Source organism: Mchenga conophoros, linkage group LG19 (assembly GCF_057382185.1).
Source record: "Mchenga conophoros isolate Kocher_MC1m ecotype Shallow Benthic linkage group LG19, M_conophoros_male_GT1.1, whole genome shotgun sequence".
Lineage (NCBI taxonomy): Eukaryota > Metazoa > Chordata > Actinopteri > Cichliformes > Cichlidae > Mchenga > Mchenga conophoros.
This window is the reverse complement of record NC_140544.1, coordinates 3346277-3364222: the sequence shown is the minus strand read 5'-3', so window position 1 is coordinate 3364222 and position 17946 is coordinate 3346277. Positions and strand designations below refer to the sequence as shown.

Here is a 17946-nt window from a genome sequence, read left to right as displayed (position 1 = left end):
GGTGGCGCCTCTGTTTATAACAAAGCTTAAATGTGGTTTTCCGTCCTGAAGCTGCTGTGATGTAGCTAGCTATTGCACTTTCAATAATTTAGGGCTCCAAATATACTGGAAGCAGCATAAAAAATACAAATTAGAAGCACCACATTTTTAATCCTTTCAGTGTACCTCATGGGCTTTTAAGGCATGTCTTTATTAAACCCACTCAGGTTATTGTACAAAAATATCTAGTGCTATATAAATTGTATTTATATAGCACTAAGCACAACAGTTATCTCAAGGTTTTTCTGCAGTTCACTCCTCTGCTCCATCTCAGATTGACCTGTCACTGAGGCCCCTCCTCCCTCCCCCTCTGAAGTCACCACAGTAAGGTGTGTATGAATGTGTGTGTGTGTGTTGTGAGAGAGAACGCTTATTTAAAGGGCTACCTCTCTCTCGCCAGGCGATCGACACCAGCTCAGCATTGTCATTTTACCGCCTGCTGCTCCTTCCAGGGAATAACGTGTGAACAGTCTGAACAGTTTTCCTCAGAGACGTCTGCTGAAGAAACAGTTCGTAAGACTGAAATTCCTGCTGATTCTGCACAGAGATCTTTCTTTAGAAATGACTAACAGGCTGGGTGATTTACATCCATTCAGTGATTAACCAATAACTTTATTTACTTGCTGTATGTTTATTACACCCTCTACTAACTGCTTATCTCTTTTTTTTTCCCATCTTTTTTTAATGTATTTATCGACTGTTTAACCTGCCAAGCTTAGGGATTGGTACTGGCTTGCTTTCTGGCTTCTGATTAGTCCTTGTATATAGGAATATATGGAGCTTACAAACCACTACTGGTTACTGGCTGTTGTGTCATTGGTGGATTCGGTCACAAACAAATTTTAAACGATTTCCTGAGATAGCTGTGGACTTGACATTTAACCATTTACTGCCTCTTCTTCTTTAGTGATGTGATGACATTGTTTTCTAATCTCACTTACGTGATGTGTGGTTCACACATAACTACATTTCTAGATTTCTTACTAATCCATAATTAGCTTGTGGACTGGTTTATTGGCCAAAATAAAATACGTTGTTGGAGCACCTTTAGCTTTGATTATGGCACGCATTTGCAGTAGGATCATGTCGATGAGCTGAATTTTATCATTTCAGCTGTGTCAATGTTTATTTCCATCCAGAGCTGCATTGGTTTTTTATCATCTCATACTAATGATGGGAGAGTCTGACCACTCCAGTGCATCCCAAAGAGTCTCCGTGGTGGCCAGTCCGTGTTTGAAAATAATGTCTCATGCTCTTAGAATCACTCTTTCACAATTTAACCCTGGTGAATCCTGGTGTCTTTCTCTTGGAATATTCTTTTGGAATTCGGGGAATGAGGAATGCAAGGAAAGGAAATGAAAACCTAGTCATTCATTTTGTTCAAGTAGTCAGCTGGCCTCATTTTGGGGGGTAGATAATGTGGCTGAACTTAGACCTCCACACCAATGGAAAGCTCTTGCCTATTTGCTTTATGAAATATAGGTGATGGTTTGTTTTTGGCTGGATGAGCCAGAGGAGGCTGGGTAAACTCGTTTAAAAAAATACGATTTAAAAATAATACTCATTATTATTAGAGTAACTATATGTAATATCTGTTTTTCAGTATACCGAGCTTGTTGCAGAAATGCCTCAGCTGTCTGTGCTGCCTCTGACAGGTAACTTCTGTTCTTTTTTTTCCTTTTTTTTTGCTTTTTTCTTTTCTTCCTTTCTTTCATATGATGACAACTTTGTGTGATCTGTTTTTTCCCCATCAGGCCTTTTGTTCCTGCTCTCCTCAGTACTTGGCTCAGAAGTTAGCGGTGAGTCCTGAAAAATACCTGATTGCCTGACAGCAGATAGATCCACTTAGTTCTCTGGTCACTTTTGTTCCTTAGAATCATACACTGTAGAAAATGTAAAGTACACACACATATATAAATACGTGTCTATTTGTGTAATTGCTGCAAAAAGTAACCAACAAAAAAAAACACAATTGTAGTAAAATCACCAATAGCCATAGCTATTTTCTGTTTTTATTAGCATTTTACATATTTTACTTTTTTGTTGTTGTTATTATTATTAACATTTACATTTGATATATGTTTATACTTTTACACTTTATAAATGTTCCTTCCCCCTTTTATCTTTTTAGAAAATTATTTTATAATGAAATTAATAATATATATTAATAGTAAAAGAAATCTGTTTAGTTGTATTCTGTCGTTTGTCTTTTTTTATGTTTCTGTCTGTTTTTAAAAATGCTTGGTCTTGCCTCTGGACTAAACTAGCTTACTCTACTTAATGAAGATGAAACCTACTACCTAGATCAAGGATTTTAATGGAGTATTTTGACTGGACATCTTCTGTTTTCCACTCAGTGCCCTATCCAGTGACCTGTACAACACGTGGAGCAGACCTGACCCAGGACACCGTGGTGGTTTTATGTCCACCACAGTGCACACAGTGGAGGATGTCTGTGTTTGGGACAGGAGTCTATGCTGCTGTCTCATCCATCTGTGGAGCTGCAGTCCACAGGTACAGCTTTCCTTTCATATCAGCTGTACCAAAATATGTTTTAATTACATATTATAGTAAATATTAACTGTGATATTTCAGTCTATCACTGAAAACACTAAAACATAATGTTGTACACTTGCTTGATTTTAAAGCTACACAATTAAACCATGGTAATATTTAGAGGACCGTGACGTGGTTGGCTGAAAGGACCGACAGAAAAATAAGCAAAATGGAAATGGAAAAAAAAATAACAAAAATAGAAAACAAAGTAAATCCTTCTTATCTTCTGATTTTCATTTCCATATTTTGTTTGGAGGGTTTTTGTTACTAGTTTTTCTTTTTTTTCTTTTCTTTTTTTAACTTTTATTCATGTATTTATTTAAAATCAGTTTTTTCTCATAGTTGATTCTATTTTGTATTGTCGGTTCATTTTTAATTTTCATTCATTTTTTCATTTAGTATATTGTATTGTTTTGTGTGTATATTTTCAATTAAAGTTTTTTTTTTAATTTAACCTAGGCTTTTTCAATATTGTGTTAAAGTTCCTTCAGTTTAATTTTTCTTTGCTTTTATTACATTTTTAATGATTAGACGCTCTCCTTCTTATTCAGGGTCTTCAGTCATTTTTTTTTTTGTATTTTTTTATATTTATTTATTTATTTTTTAGTTTAATGCAACTTTTTTTTGGTGGTGGAGCTCTATTTGGTTATTTTGCTTTGTGGTTCACTGATTACTTCCTTGTTACTTCCACTGCTTCTTGCCATTGTTTTTAGTTCCCTGTATATGATACTCTTAGCAGCCTTTTCAGAGCATGAACACCTCGTCACAGCGGTGCCGTTGGAGTGAGAATTGTTTTTTCAAACATGTGGATTAGACTCTGTGTTCCGCTGCCAAGATGTGAAGCTTAACAAAACACCAACACCATGAAGGAATGTGCATGAAAGGAGGATTAAGTTCTCAGCCCTGAGTGACCTCCTCATTCCTCTGCAGAGGGCCTCGGTGGCCTACTGAGAAGAAAAATTATGCTTATTCTTATCTTTTTTTCTCCTTCACAGCTGTGTCTTCTCCTTGTCCCATAAAGGTTTTTTTTAGTTATTTATTTTACTATGAAAAGAACTTCCTGCGCACGTGTGTGTTTTTAGACACAAATTTTTTTTTAACAAGGTCTCGGTCCAGATGCACTAGTTCAAGCTGCATTTGTAATTGACTTCACGAGTAGCAACTCTCATAACTGTTAATGATGATCTTTTTCCACTGTGATAATAATACTTTTATTTTGTCATTTCATACAGAGGTATCCTGGGCCCAGCTGGGGGCCCTGTTAGGGTTCATAGGCTGCAGGGACGGCACAACTACATCAGCTCATATGCCCACGGTATACACTCACAGGCCCTGTCTCACTGGACCGCCTCCTTCAGCCTCACCAGTAGGTGGAGCCACTTTGGTGAATTGTTTTTAATTAAGTAATAATCCAATATGAATAACCTAATAATGTTAATATTTATTATTATTTATTATTATTTATTATTTATTATTGCGAGATATGCTTAAAGTACCTAGAATTGTGATTTCAGAATGATATATACATTATTTTAATATATAGTTATCTGGAGATTGTTTAAACTTATATAGTACTGGAAAGCTTTACCTGTAATTATACAACAGAAAAAATAATTTTATTTTATAAACTGCAAATTAGCAGGGATTAGACAAAACAAAAACACAATTTTTAATTGATTAATATCATCATTTGACTGCAGATGTGAATGATCCATATCTGTCTTCTCCACTAATTATCATACCTTCTGTGTGTTTTAGAGCCCATTAATGTTCCACAGGAGCTGATCAGCGAGACCAGCACCACAGCTCTTCCTGCAGCTGCGCGACCAGGTAAATGATACACACCTTTATATTAGGAATATATATTTGTTCTTGTTCTGTCTGTGCTTTCCTAGTGTCATGACACCACCCTGATCTGAGCACTTTTTCTAATTAACTGTTTCCTTTTGGTAATTCATCTTGTTATGTCTTTGACTTTCTTTTGTCAGATTTTTATTTTCATTAGTATTAGTGGTTAACAGATTTGTTTGGCAAGTGAAGGATCACCGGTTTCCAGCTTGAGACAAAAATCTCCGTTGGGGTTGTGTCAGGAAGGACATCCGGCGTAAAACTCTGCCAAATCAAATAAGTAGAGCAACCCACTGTGACAAGGGGACAGCCAAAAGTGGCTTCTTTATTTGCACTGAGCTTAAGTCAAAGGCAAAATTAAAAGAGAAGCTCATACAGAAGTAAAAGGACGGCATCACACATATACACACATATAAATATATTTTTAAAAAATCCCCTCTCGCCCTGTGGGCAGTCCTCAGGCTCAGGTCCTCTACCAGAGGCCTGGGAGCTTGAGGGTCTTGCGCAGTATCTTGGCTGCTCCTAGGACTTCGCTCTTCTGGACGGGGATCTCGGTTGTTGTTCGTGGGATCTGCTGGAGCCACTTGCCTAGCTTGGGGGTCACTGCACTGAGTGCTTACTACTGGGATCACTGTTACCTTCACCTTCCCCATCTTCTGGAGCTCTTCTCTGAGCCCTTGGTACTTCTCCAGCTTTTCGTGTTCCTTCTTCCTGATGTTGCTGTCCCTCAATATCGCTATATCTATCACTACGGCTGCTTGTCCACCACTACTATGTCCGGTTGGTTAGCCATCACCATTTTGACCTCGAGGCTTCCAGGCCATACTCGGCACAGATGCTTCTGTATACTGTACTGACCACTTTCGGGCCATAACTTTCATTATGACCTGTTATTCTCTTTTGCTGTTTTTCCAGCAGATCAGAATACAGATCATGTGAGTATAACTTGATGGTTGAGATAATTACCTGTTTGGCAGGATTAACTTTTTTTCTGCCAAGTAAATGTCTTATTACAAAATATAATTAACCTGTTCCACAAGTCAGACTTTGTTCCACATCATACTTTTTTAATGAGAGAGTACCTAGAGTGCCAAAGTTAGGGAATTTATACAAAGTACAAGTTATTCAGAAAATGCTCTTTGAATGTGTACTGTCCATAATTTATTATGACAGTCCCTTCCCATTCCTATTTAAGCAATAGGGGTGACTCAGACAGGAGATATTCTGAAAATATAAAGGCATAAACACAATAGAACACTGGATATGGATTACTCATCAGGAGTTTGATGCTTCGACCATAAATACTGTGTTACCTCAGTTGACCTTTATGTGTGTGTGTATTTGAGTGTGTATATGAGTGCCAAGCCCTTAGAAGTTTTAGTTTTTAGTTATAGTAGTGTAAGGATGGGTGAAGCGCTAAGGAATGCATTGTATCAATGACTGTTTACAAAGATGTACAAATGTGTGTGTTGCAGTAAAAAAACTGCTGAAGAAGCCATCAGTGAAAAAAGCCCTGGCAGGTGGGAATAAAGGTACATTGTATATATCATTGGTTATACAGTTCATCTGTATAGTGACAATAAAGGCATTCTATTCTATTCTATTTTATTCTATTCTATTCAGGATTTGTTTCCAAGTATAGAATATCAGTTTGGTAGCTGTTTAAAATCACTCAACAAAAGGTTCAAACAGATGTTGATACAGGTCAGGGAGACATAATTAAATAAGAACTTAAGGAGTGGCCAAATCAACAGTCTGGTAAAAAAGAACCACACTTGCGTTCGCAGCAATAGCTAAAGACCTAATATTTCACAGACTGGGGCTTCTGCTAGATGCTCCCAGCACACCTTCATTACACATTTGAGCACACTAGACCTGTCCCCTGCCATCTGATCCCAAGCTTAAGCTTACAGATTAAAACTTAAATTAAGTTATTATTTTTTATGGTTTTTGTTTACATCAGAGTTTATTATGCATTACTTTTTTTTTAAAGTGAGCCAGAAATGGGTACAAGACAGTAACTGTAGAACAATGACTGTAGAAGGTGGTTAAATAGAGTTTAGTCATCTGCATATATAAGTATCACATGCACTTTTTAATTGACTGTAATAATTGTGGCAATTCAATTCAATTCAATTTTATTTATATAGCGCCAAATCACAACAGCAGTCACCTCAAGGCGCTTTATATTGTACAGTAGATCATACAATAAAAGATACAGAGAAAGACCCAACAATCATAGGACCCCCTATGAGCAAGCACTTTGGCGACAGTGGGAAGGAAAAACTCCCTTTTTAACAGGAAGATTCCTCTGGCAGAACCAGGCTCAGGGAGGGGCGGGGCCATCTGCTGCGACCATTTGGGGAGAGAGAAGGAAGACAGGATAAAAGACATGCTGTGGAAGAGAGACAGAGATTAATTAACACATAGTGAGTGAGAAAGGTGGCTGGAAAGGAAAAACTCAATGCATCATGGGAATCCCCCGGCAGCCTACGTCTATTGCAGCATAACTAAGGGAGGATTCAGGGTCACCTGGTCCAGCCCTAACTATATGCTTTAGCAAAAAGGAAAGTTTTAAGCCTAATCTTGAAAGTAGAGATAGTGTCTGTCTCCCGAATCCAAACTGGAAGCTGGTTCCACAGAAGAGGGGCCTGAAAACTGAAGGCTCTCCCTCCCATTCTACTTTTAAATACTCTAGGAACAACAAGTAGGCCTGCAGTGTGAGAGTGAAGTGCTCTAATAGGGTGATATGGTACTACAAGGTCATTAAGATAAGATGGGGCCTGATTATTTAAGACCTTGTATGTGAGGAGCAGGATTTTGAATTCTGGATTTAACAGGAAGCCAAAACAGGAGAAATCTGCTCTCTCTTTCTAGTCCCTGTCAGGACTCTTGCTGCAGCATTTTGGATTAGCTGAAGGCTTTTCAGGGAGTTTTTTGGACATCCTGATAATAATGAATTATAGTCGTCCAGCCTGGAAGTAATAAATGCATGAACTAGTTTTTCAGCGTCACTCTGAGACAGGATATTTCTAATTTTAGAGATGTTGCACAAATGGAAGAACGCAGTCTTACATATTTGTTTAATATGTGCACTGGACCAGGACATTTTTGACATGTCCTGGTCAAAAATGACTCCAAGGTTCCTCACAGCATTACTGGAGGCCAAGGTAATGCCATCCAGAGTAAGTATCTAACCACTCACTATGTGGTTAGATACCATATTTCTAAGATTTTCAGGGCCGAGTACAATAACCTCAGTTTTAACTAATACATCAAAACTGAAGAGTGCAAGCATTAGTCCTGTTTTATACTTAACAGAACTATCTTCCAGCACCCATTTATATCTTAGCATATACACTAAAAGTTCTTATTTATTATATTTAATTATATCGGATGGAAAAAGTCCAAAACACGAGTGTAGTCAGAGGTCAAATAAAATTTAATGAAAGTTATATAAGCAAAAACTGCAATAATAATTATTATCTATAGTAACACTGAACATAAAAATAATCAATGTTGTTAATCTCTGGATCAACATCTTTACTTTTTTGTGTGGGCAGATTGTCAGATGGACATTGCGATGGTGATTGACAGCAGCAGCAATATTGGGCAGCGGAGGTTTAACCTGCAGAAGAACTTTATTGCCAAACTGGCGGCTATGCTAAGAGTCGGACCAATAGGACCTCATATTGGTTTAATACAGGCCAGGTCGGGCACACCACACAGAGTCACTTCAGAAAAATCTTTATTTCTTTCTTTTTACCTCAGCCTTAAACCACCCAACAATGTCATTTATACTAACAAGTCTTGAGAATTGTGGTATTTTGGGATAGAGGTGAGTAAATAAATGTAAAAAAATAAAGGCAACTTGTCAGCCATTTTTATTTTATTTCCAAATAAAAATGGAAAAGAGGACATTTCATTCATAGATGTTCTGTTGACAAATCTCCAACAACTGATGATCAATTGTATCATTTCAGTATTGATCAAACTCTGTGAGGAAAACGTCCATCACTCACAGCTTCAACAATCTATTGAAGACTGCTGAACCTGTGTCACAATTCTGAAAGGAAATCGGGTATTTAATAGAGTATCCAATGGTGTGTTATACTATGCCACATAAAATTCCTTTTACCTCCCTTATGAGTGAACTCGGGTTTATGCTTTTTAAAGTTTAGATTAAAGTTAGGTTTAAGGGCTAGATAAGAATTATTACATCAAAAATGCAGATATATACATATACACTAAACATTTGTCTTCATATGTGCCTGCAGTGACTCTCCCAGGACAGAGTTCCTACTGACTAACTACACTCAACCTAAAGAGCTGTTGTTTGCTATTAAGGAGCTGGCCTACCTAGGAGGAGACTCGAATACAGGTAACACACACTTACACATATCTTGATTAACCTGAATTATAAATTGAAAAGTTAAAAAATACACATCCTGTAGCCCATAGCTCTTTGAAAAGGTGACAATCAGACAAAATTTCCTCATTTATGATCAAATGAGGTGAAAAGAGTAAGTACATGTGATGATTCAGTAGGCTGTAGGATCACCTTTAACAGCATTAATGTCTGTATGACATCAGTCTCCCACATTTTGTGGAGGAAATCTAACCCACTACCTGACAAAGTTCAATTCAATCTGATTTATATAGTGCAAAATCACAACAACAGTTGCCTCAAGGTGCTTTATATTGTAAGGTAGACCCTACAATAATCCAAACTGGTCATCATATCACTACCTCTCTCTCACTACCATCCCTATCACGCTTGCTGCTATCCTTCTGTCAGTAGTTGCCACTGACACTCTTCCCCACCCTGCCTGCATTCCTTTCATCAGTTAGACAAAAAAAAAAACAGGTGATCCAGGTGTTTTGTTTCTTTTTCTTTCTTCCCCCCTTTCTCACCGTCTCTTCTCCCCTCCGTTTTTCTTTCTCTCCCTCTCTTTCTTTCATTCTTTCTCCCTGTCCTATCACCCAGTCATGTCTGTCCCGTTTGTAGCAACCGAAAATAAAATAAAATAAATACATAATTATAATAAAGGTCAATCAAATGGACCAATATGGCAAGGCCATGATGATCCACTTGGTAAAATAAATCCGCTTGGCATCTTTCTTGGCCTTAAGACAACAATTCTGATGGCTAAAGATCCAAACGGGACAAAAACACAAAACAAAAAAAAAAACAGGTAATGTAAAAATATTTATCGTGTTGTTGGTCTTCCTAGGTAAAGCCATCATGCATACAGCAGAGACCTTTTTCTCTCAGGAGAATGGGGGGAGAAGGGGTCACCCCCGGGTGATGATGGTGTTAATTGATGGCTGGCCATCTGATGACCTGGACCAGGCGGCCATGTTGGCCAGAGAGAGTGGGATCAATGTTTTTCTGGTGTCTGTCGCCAAACCAGCGCCTGAGGAGCTCAGCATGGTTCGAGACAAAGACTTCATGAAGAAGGTTCACATGTTATTTGAATTGCCTAAATGTTAGATAAATGTTCATATGTTTCATTAATAAGGAGTGACACTCTAACATGAAATATACTTTAGACTGAATTGTCCCTTCTTGTTTAGTTTAAACTTAAAATGGATACATTATGCTGCTCCTTTTTTTCTTTCATATAAAAACAGTGATGCATGGCTATTAAAAATAGCCAAAATTTAAGATAATGAGGTCAGTAAATGTGCAGAAGATGCTTGTTGTCAAAAGAGAGGATATATTTAATATGGACATCTCAGACACAAAGATGTGAGCCCATCTGCTGTTCAAAAACTTCTGCTTGCAAAAGTCCAGTAAGACTTTGTATTAAGGCCAGGGAAAGGAAGTTAAAATGCTGTGTTTTAGAAAGGAAATCTGCCCTGGTTTAAGATAAATAAGGATTATTTTAAACAGTGTTTAATAGTGTCCACAGTTGCAGAGTTGGATTTTTAGTTCCCTTTAAACAACACAAAATCGCATATAAACCTTGTGTAATGTTGACCCTAAACAAACAGCAGTTTTCAGACAGATCCTGTTTTCAGACAAAGAATTCAACTCTGCTTGAACATGTTGGTGTTCAGTATTGTGTCTATGACTCCAGAAAACAAAAAGGACCTGATACAGGTCCTAGAAGTCTGAAACAGAACTGCCTTAGCTGAAAATTTTCCAAAAAGCACAATCTGTCCATCCATGCTCAGCTGGACAACAAAAAAACAACAACAACAAAAAAAAAATGTAGCATATGCATGCGGTTATTGAGAGTGGTTATGTGCAGCATAAAAGTAGAAACTTGAATTATTATTTTATTATTTTAGTCAAACCCAAGAGGCATTCATCAAATCACAGTAAACATGTTTTGTATTAATGACAGAATTTCTACCTGTCCTCCTGCAGGCTGTGTGTAAAGACAACGGTTTCTTCAGTTATCCAATCCCCAGCTGGTTCAGCACCACCAAACACATCAGACCTCTCATTCAGAGACTCTGTTCACTAGACGGCCTGCTCTGTAGTAAGACACACCTTCATCAACTACTGTAATGCAGCTGTCAGGAGATACCTTTGAAAACACACAGGTCATGGCCATCACATTACATTTGATAATCAAATATTAAGGTATTAACAGTTCTACCTTTGCATTAAAAACAATACCAATAATTCTTTAATTTTGTAATATCAGATTTGACCAAGAAAAATGAAATAATATTGTTTTCTGCTTGGAAAAAAAGTTTTGAAAGAATTGCTACACTATAAAATATCTTTTGGACATGCAACTATCACATGAAAATACTTTCAGTCTCTTCAGCATCATCTCTTTACAGCTGTGGTTTCACCATTAACAGTATAGCCTTTTAAGTCATTTTGTTTATTACAGAAACAAAATTAATGAATTCATAATATTTACATTTGATTATTTAGATGGATGTGGCTCTGCTGTGACATTGACATAAAATGTATTTTTTAGGTAAAACCTGTTACAATTCTGTGAACATCGGCTTTCTCATCGATGGTTCATCTAGCGTTGGGGATGGGAATTTCCAACTTGTCCTGGAATTCCTAGCAGGAATTGCAAGAAGCTTTGAAATCTCAGATGTGGGAGCTCACATTGGTCAGCTTCACAACATGCAAACCACTGATTATCTTATACGTTATTAATGCTGGTTGGCTGACTGGCTGTATTGGTGTTGTAGGTGCAGTGCAGTTCACCTATGAACAGAGGTTAGAGTTTGGCCTGTCTGACTACTCAAACAAGGACGATGCCATCAATGCTCTGAGAAGGATCTCCTACATGAGTGGAGGAACATCGACCGGTTCAGCCATAAGCTACACCACTCAGAACCTGTTCAGGTAACAGTGGCGCTGTTTTCTTTCTAAGCAAAGCTCTCCACACCTGCAGTGTTGGCAAGTTTAGCCTTAAAAAATTATTTTATTCATTATTTTATTGAAACTGCAGGGCCTTGCAATACTTAATGAGATAATTAATGATAAAAAAGTGTTAATCTTTGTCTTTAGAAAATGTAATTTTATGAAAATAACGCTAACATTTGTACCACAACAAGAGACAGATGTCAGGTGCTCTTAAGGTTCGATCTAAAATACTCAAAAATGGAAATACTCAAATCAAATTTCTGAAAACTGTGTTTACATTCTGCAGGGTTTTTTTTTTAACTGTATTAGAAGTTACACTGTATTTGTTGTTTATGGCAGACGAACAGGACCGGGTCGCAATTTTCTCATAGTGGTGACAGATGGCCAATCATACGATGACGTCAGAGGCCCAGCAATGGCTGCACATAAGCAAGGTATGTGTGAAAACAATAAATGAAAGCTATTTGATGTTACTACTGTAACATCTGTAACTGTAACAACTGTAACAACTGTAACTGTAACTGTAACAACATCGTTACTATTTTAACTACTCTGGATACGCTGGATACTGGACAGGAAGATCCCTGTTGGACTGCTAAGGAATGGAGTCCCATGGCCTTTGCTACATGCCCAAGTGCATCTCTTGGGAGTAAGCTATCTTCACCTGAAGACTTCTCTGTCATTATGATCTTTGTTCCCTTTCAAGGAAGACCACTTCTATTCCAGCTTTACTGATAAGTGCTACAAGGTCTCTGTCAGCAAGAGCATTCAGTGTCTCTTCTATAGCTTACCAAGCTGAGCTAGAGTGAGATTGAAACTAGAAGGCAGTATATCCTCAAAGGTCCTTGCCTTTAAGGCTCCCTAAAGTGCAGGCAGCCAGCCAGGCTGTAGGGGGTCCAAAGAATCCATGGACTAGCAGTCTCCCCAGGCCAGACCTCAAGTTGCTCCTCCCCCTGCTGCTGCAATCAAAATGAAAAAGAAACGGCTGGCTTGACAACCTCTCCCCCTGGCTGCTCTGCCCTGACCCAGCCCCGTTCCAGAACAAGTTCAGTGGAACACGTTCCATGCAGGGTCAGTGACTCTGTTTCACTGGAAACAGAGTCAGTGTTTGTAGTGTTGTTTCACAAACATTTCACTGACATGTTTTGTATTCAAAAAGTCCAAACTGAATGTGCTGTAACTGAGTTTAAGAATATGATCCACCCACTGTTATCATCTTTAATGCCCTGTACCAACACAGAGCAGAGCAGCTACCCGAACGCTACTCCCACAGAGGTCGGTTATCTTGTTAATAATTTTACCTCCTCACTATGTATGACACTGGATACTGAAGTCTGTGAAAAATAGAGCCTCAAATCAGAAGTACTTGACTCCCTGGTATAATTCTCAAACATGTAGCCTAAAGCAGATGGCTCGTAAGCTGGAGAGGAAATGGCGTGTCACAAATTTAGAGGATCATCATTTAGCCTGGAGAAATAGTTTGTTGCTTAATAAGAAAGTCCTCCTTAAAGCTAGAACATCTTACTATTCATCACTGATTGAAGAAAATAAGAACAACCCCAGGTTTCTCTTCAGCACTGGCTGACCAGGCTGACAAAAGGTCAGAGCTCTGTTAAGCCAACCATCCCTTTAACGTTAACTAGTAATGACTTCATGAACTTCTTCACAAGTACAATTTTAGCCATTAGAGAAAAATTTACTCCTCGTCATCTCGCAGATGTAACATTATATACAGCTACTTTCAGTACCACTGATATTTATTTAGTCTTTTTCTCCAATTGATCTTTCTGAGTTAACTTCAGTAATTACGTCATCCGAACCATCATCTTTTAGATTCCTACAAGACTGCTCAAAGAACTCCTACCATTAAAAAATGCTTCAATCTTAAATATGATCAACCTGTCTCAATAATTGGCTACCATAGCTCTTCAAGCTGGCAGTAGTTAAACAGCTACTTATAAAGCCATCTCTTGACCCAGCTTAGCTTATAGGCCAATCTCCAACCTTCCCCTTATCTCACAAATCCTTGAAAGAGTAGTTGTCAAACAGCTAACAGGTCATCTACAGAGGAATGGCTTAATTTGAAGAGTTTCAGTCAGGTTCATTACAGCACAGAAACAGCTTTAGTGAAGGTTACAAATGATCTTGTTATGGCCTCTGACAGTGGACTCATCTCTGTGCTTGTCCTGCTAGTGAGGTCTAGCAGCGTTTAATACTGTTGACCATAATATTGTAGAACAATTAGAGCATGCTGTAGGTATTACAGGTACTGCACTGCAGTGGTTTGTATCATATCTGCATAGATTGCAATTTGTTCATGTAAATGGAGAGTCCTGTTCACACACTAAGGTTAATTATGGAGTTCCACAGGGTTCATTGCTAGGACCAGTTCTGTTTACATTGCTTCCTGTAGGCAGTATCATTAGAAGGCTTAGCATTCATTTTCACTGCTATGCAGATGACATCTCACTTTTTCTCCTGTTTCTCCTTCCCAACCAGGCATTACCATCTTCTCAGTGGGCGTGGCGTGGGCACCCCTGGATGATCTCAAAGCGATGTCATCAGAGCCAAAGGACAGCCACACTTTCTTCACCAGAGAGTTCAGCGGCCTTTCTGAGTTTGTCCCACTAGTGGTCCGAGGCATTTGCAAAGACTTCACTGAGAATAACTGAGAACACACACAAGGGTTTGCATTTCTTTATTTGTGAGGACCCTTACCTCGTCGTTCATCCTCATTAGAAAGTACTGATTAAAGTCACATGAACGACCATTACATTCACATAAACACTGTCAGAACAACACGCGTATCTACAGTGACAAAAGTTTCTACAGCAACATCTTTTATATATCTTATTTCTTATATTCTTTTACACTGTGTACTCAGACATGTAAAGAAACAGATATATTTAAGGACAATGGATTTTCCTACAATTTCCTACACAAAGTGTCCAACACTTGTTTTTTTGTGTGAGTACAACCACTTATTTAAATTTATAATCTCTATTAAATCAATTATGTTACCTGAACTGATTTGCTCCAACCGACACTTAACAGCATACTTTAACTGATATTGTTTGCACCTAAAGTATGAAAACCCCACAACCTATATAGCTCTCTATGACATTCACAGTTCTCCATGTAACAGTAACAGTAGTTCTAATTGGCTCTCATTTAATAGTCTAAAAGTGAAATGTGCCTTTGTAGCTTACCGATCTCAAATCATATTCTCTAAAATAAATCATGAACATCCTCCTAGCACATTATAACAGTGCAATGATTCAAAGTTTCATGAGCTAAATAATGACTCAATGCCTTAAAAATACACTTCTTATAAAACTTGCCATTAGCTAAACCCGTCATAAATTCAATAACATATATACATCTGTATATATACTGTACACATTTATTTTCAAATACAGAAAACACATTAATGTACATAAAGGTCTCTTACACATTAAAATGTTAATTCTATTTAAATTTTTCAACAAGCTGTTGGAAAATCATTCAAAAATCAACTAATTAATAACAATAATTAGCTGTCTGTATGAAAATATCAGTAACTCCTCACAATGACAAGTCCAATCTGAAGCCATAACCATTGCAGTGTGTAGCTATAAAAAAAATGAAATTTTAAAAAAGCTATATGAAGGCAGAAAACAACATGAAAGAAAATTGCTAAACAATAATCTTCGATCAGGTATGATTGTTTAAGAAAAATGCTAGCTTTGTGCTATAAAAGTTTTAAAATAGGTTTTAGCCATGGAGGGTATAAGGAATATATTCATAATCCATGGAATACATTGAATGAGGCATTATAATAGATTTTGAGCCCAAAATACAATCCCCATTGTTAATTTACATGAAATAGGCCTTATAATTCTGAGTAAAAAAAATTCTTTTCAAAGGTTACTTTGTAAATATGTTTTTTATATATATCACGGGTAATCCACTAACAGTAGTTTGTACATTCATGTTTATATCACAAAGCTGCTAAGAGATTATTCTGGAATATTTTCTAACAGCTAACAGTTTGTAGACAGAGCAGCTCTCCTGATGAATGTTTGTCTTGAAAAGCTTGCCGGGGGTGAAAGCTTTGCACAGCAGTCATTTCCTGCAGGAAGGTGTATAAAATCCTCTAGTTTTTTTTTTCTTTTTCTTTACTTTGTCTGATTTGTGGCATCTGATGATTTCAACTTTTTATATAGACTAACCCATGCCCTTAACTCCATCTCACAGCCTTGCTCCAATATGATCACATGACTTTTCTTTTGGTATATGTTTTACCGGTGATTGTTTGTTAAATTCTGCCAAACAGAAATAAAGTCTTTGGTCATCTCCTATTTGCATTTGACATATTTTATTTAACCTATAAAGCCATTTGGCACGTCTGTTATTGTTCTAATATACAAACTGTGTAGATGTCTGTGGATTTCCTTAAGGTGCAGTATCTTTCTCTGTAATATCTCATTAACAAGGACAGAAGTGTTGCTGTGTTTACACCTGTACACCTAGACACATAAATCTTTTGGTTTATGTCATTACTTTAGAAAAATATCATTTATTTAGCTTTGAGCAAGACTCAGAGCAGGACTACCTGTTTTTTCTCCATTATGATTAAAAATCTGCTGTCTGAACAACTACAGTTTTAAAGGTAGGGAGATATAAGAAAATAGTGGCTGAAGTAGCTTGTTTTACTAAATTTATTGCATTTTGTTTGCCAATTTTTGCATCTGTTTGCATTTAGTCTTTGACAGATTACAAACAACATGTTTGTAAGTTGAGGCAGGGTGCTAGTTTAAAAGAAAGAAAGAAAATGTTTCTTTTCACCAGTTAAGTAATCATCATCATTTCTGTCACATTTAAAATTTTGCCATATTGGATTTTTATATCGAAACTATATTGAAGACAAAAAATTCGTCTGTAAATAAGTTCGGAAAATTGTGCTTGTTATCATCACAAAATCCCCTCTGTATGGAATCTGACACTTCATCTGTCAGACAAGAGATCAGTTCTTCTAAAAATGTCCATATACTCAATTTACACAATTCTAAACTGAGGAAAGAATTGGCCAAGTATTTTTAAATTGCGACTCTTTGATGGAAACATTTAACTGTATTTTCTATATTTGCCAATAGCTGTTTTCACACCTGCTCCACTTGCCTGTGTTCATGTTACTGACATAGACAGGGCACCATCTGGTGGCCAAAATATAGACAACAGGAAACAATGAGGAACAGAGACGTAAGTTCATTTACTGGAGTTTCTTCTTTATTATTGGCTGTTGCTCTGTTAACAATGTAGCTGATAGCTTGTTACCTCAGCAACATGCTAATCCAGTGATAGAGGTCTGTGTCTCCAGGGACACTACAAACAGGAGTCTTCATGCTTTATAAAATGTAGCCTAATGTAAATGTAAAGCCCTCTGTGTAAATCAGTAAATAAAATAAAACACTTAGCTAATATTTTCAGTAGAGTGCGAATGTGTGTGCGGATGTTGCATAGAAAGCACTCAAGCTAGAAAAGTGCTATATAAGAACCAATCGGAACCCCCCCAAAAAAAGAAAATTGTGGAAAAGGTTTTTTGGTCATAAATTACATAGAGTTGTACATTCTTAATGCATGAAGTGAAATATTTTAAGCCCTTTCTTTGTTTGAATTTTGATTATCACTGTTTGTCTGTGAAGGTTCTCAGTCATTATCACTGCTTATAATTCATAAAAATTCTAAACTTGGTAAGTGAAAATTATTAGGATAAATGTCAGTCGAGTTCAGTAAACGGAGAAAAAGGAACACGTTTCCCATCTTTATCTTTAGATCACATCATCATATCATAATCACACACTTTATCAAAGATCGAAAGAGTCAGCTATTAAACCCGATTCTTTGATCCCCATGGTAGAACAGAGAAAACCCGACTCAGAGTGGTCAAAACATTTATATTTCTTTATCCAATCATCTTCCGGAAGAGAGAGCCCTGCACAGCCCAAAGCCAGTTGCAGAATCTCTAACATTAGAAGCTAAAAATGTGTCTCATACAGGTGTTATTGTGGTACTTTACACGTCACACATAGTTTTGATACAAACAACTCCTTATATGTTACTAGTTTCTCTTTTTGTCTGGGTTCCTGTTTTTATTTATATGCTTGTATAGCTCT

At 37.3% G+C, this 17946-nt stretch overlaps 1 protein-coding gene across 3 annotated transcripts; it reads left to right on the top strand.

The window, feature by feature from the left end:
• Window positions 1-446: 446 nt before the first annotated feature.
• coch (coagulation factor C homolog, cochlin (Limulus polyphemus)) lies at window positions 447-16131 on the top strand. 3 transcript variants are annotated; one of them, XM_085257694.1, is made up of 15 exons: window positions 447-552; window positions 1643-1694; window positions 1794-1838; window positions 2397-2553; window positions 3828-3961; window positions 4354-4425; window positions 5919-5975; window positions 8007-8154; window positions 8721-8824; window positions 9678-9904; window positions 10820-10934; window positions 11388-11531; window positions 11614-11770; window positions 12131-12225; window positions 14291-16131. In XM_085257694.1, exons 2-15 carry the CDS (start codon window positions 1664-1666, stop codon window positions 14461-14463), a joined length of 1659 nt encoding a protein of 552 aa, XP_085113820.1. In that variant the 5' UTR covers window positions 447-552; window positions 1643-1663; the 3' UTR covers window positions 14464-16131. The 3 variants fall into 3 exon arrangements, with proteins under 3 accessions (XP_085113820.1, XP_085113822.1, XP_085113821.1); XM_085257695.1 differs by having other exon boundaries at window positions 464-548; XM_085257696.1 differs by lacking the exon at window positions 5919-5975.
• The last annotated feature ends 1815 nt before the right edge of the window (window positions 16132-17946 follow it).

What these genes read in the sequence shown, in the direction of transcription:
- coch (XM_085257694.1), top strand. Translation starts at nt 1,664, where the DNA reads ATGCCTCAGCTGTCTGTGCTGCCTCTGACAG. An exon ending in CCTGGCAGGTGGGAATAAAG is followed by an intron (nt 5,976 to 8,006) that starts GTACATTGTATA and finishes TTGTGTGGGCAG; the next exon opens with ATTGTCAGATGGACATTGCG. An exon ending in ACTAGACGGCCTGCTCTGTA is followed by an intron (nt 10,935 to 11,387) that starts GTAAGACACACC and finishes TGTATTTTTTAG; the next exon opens with GTAAAACCTGTTACAATTCT.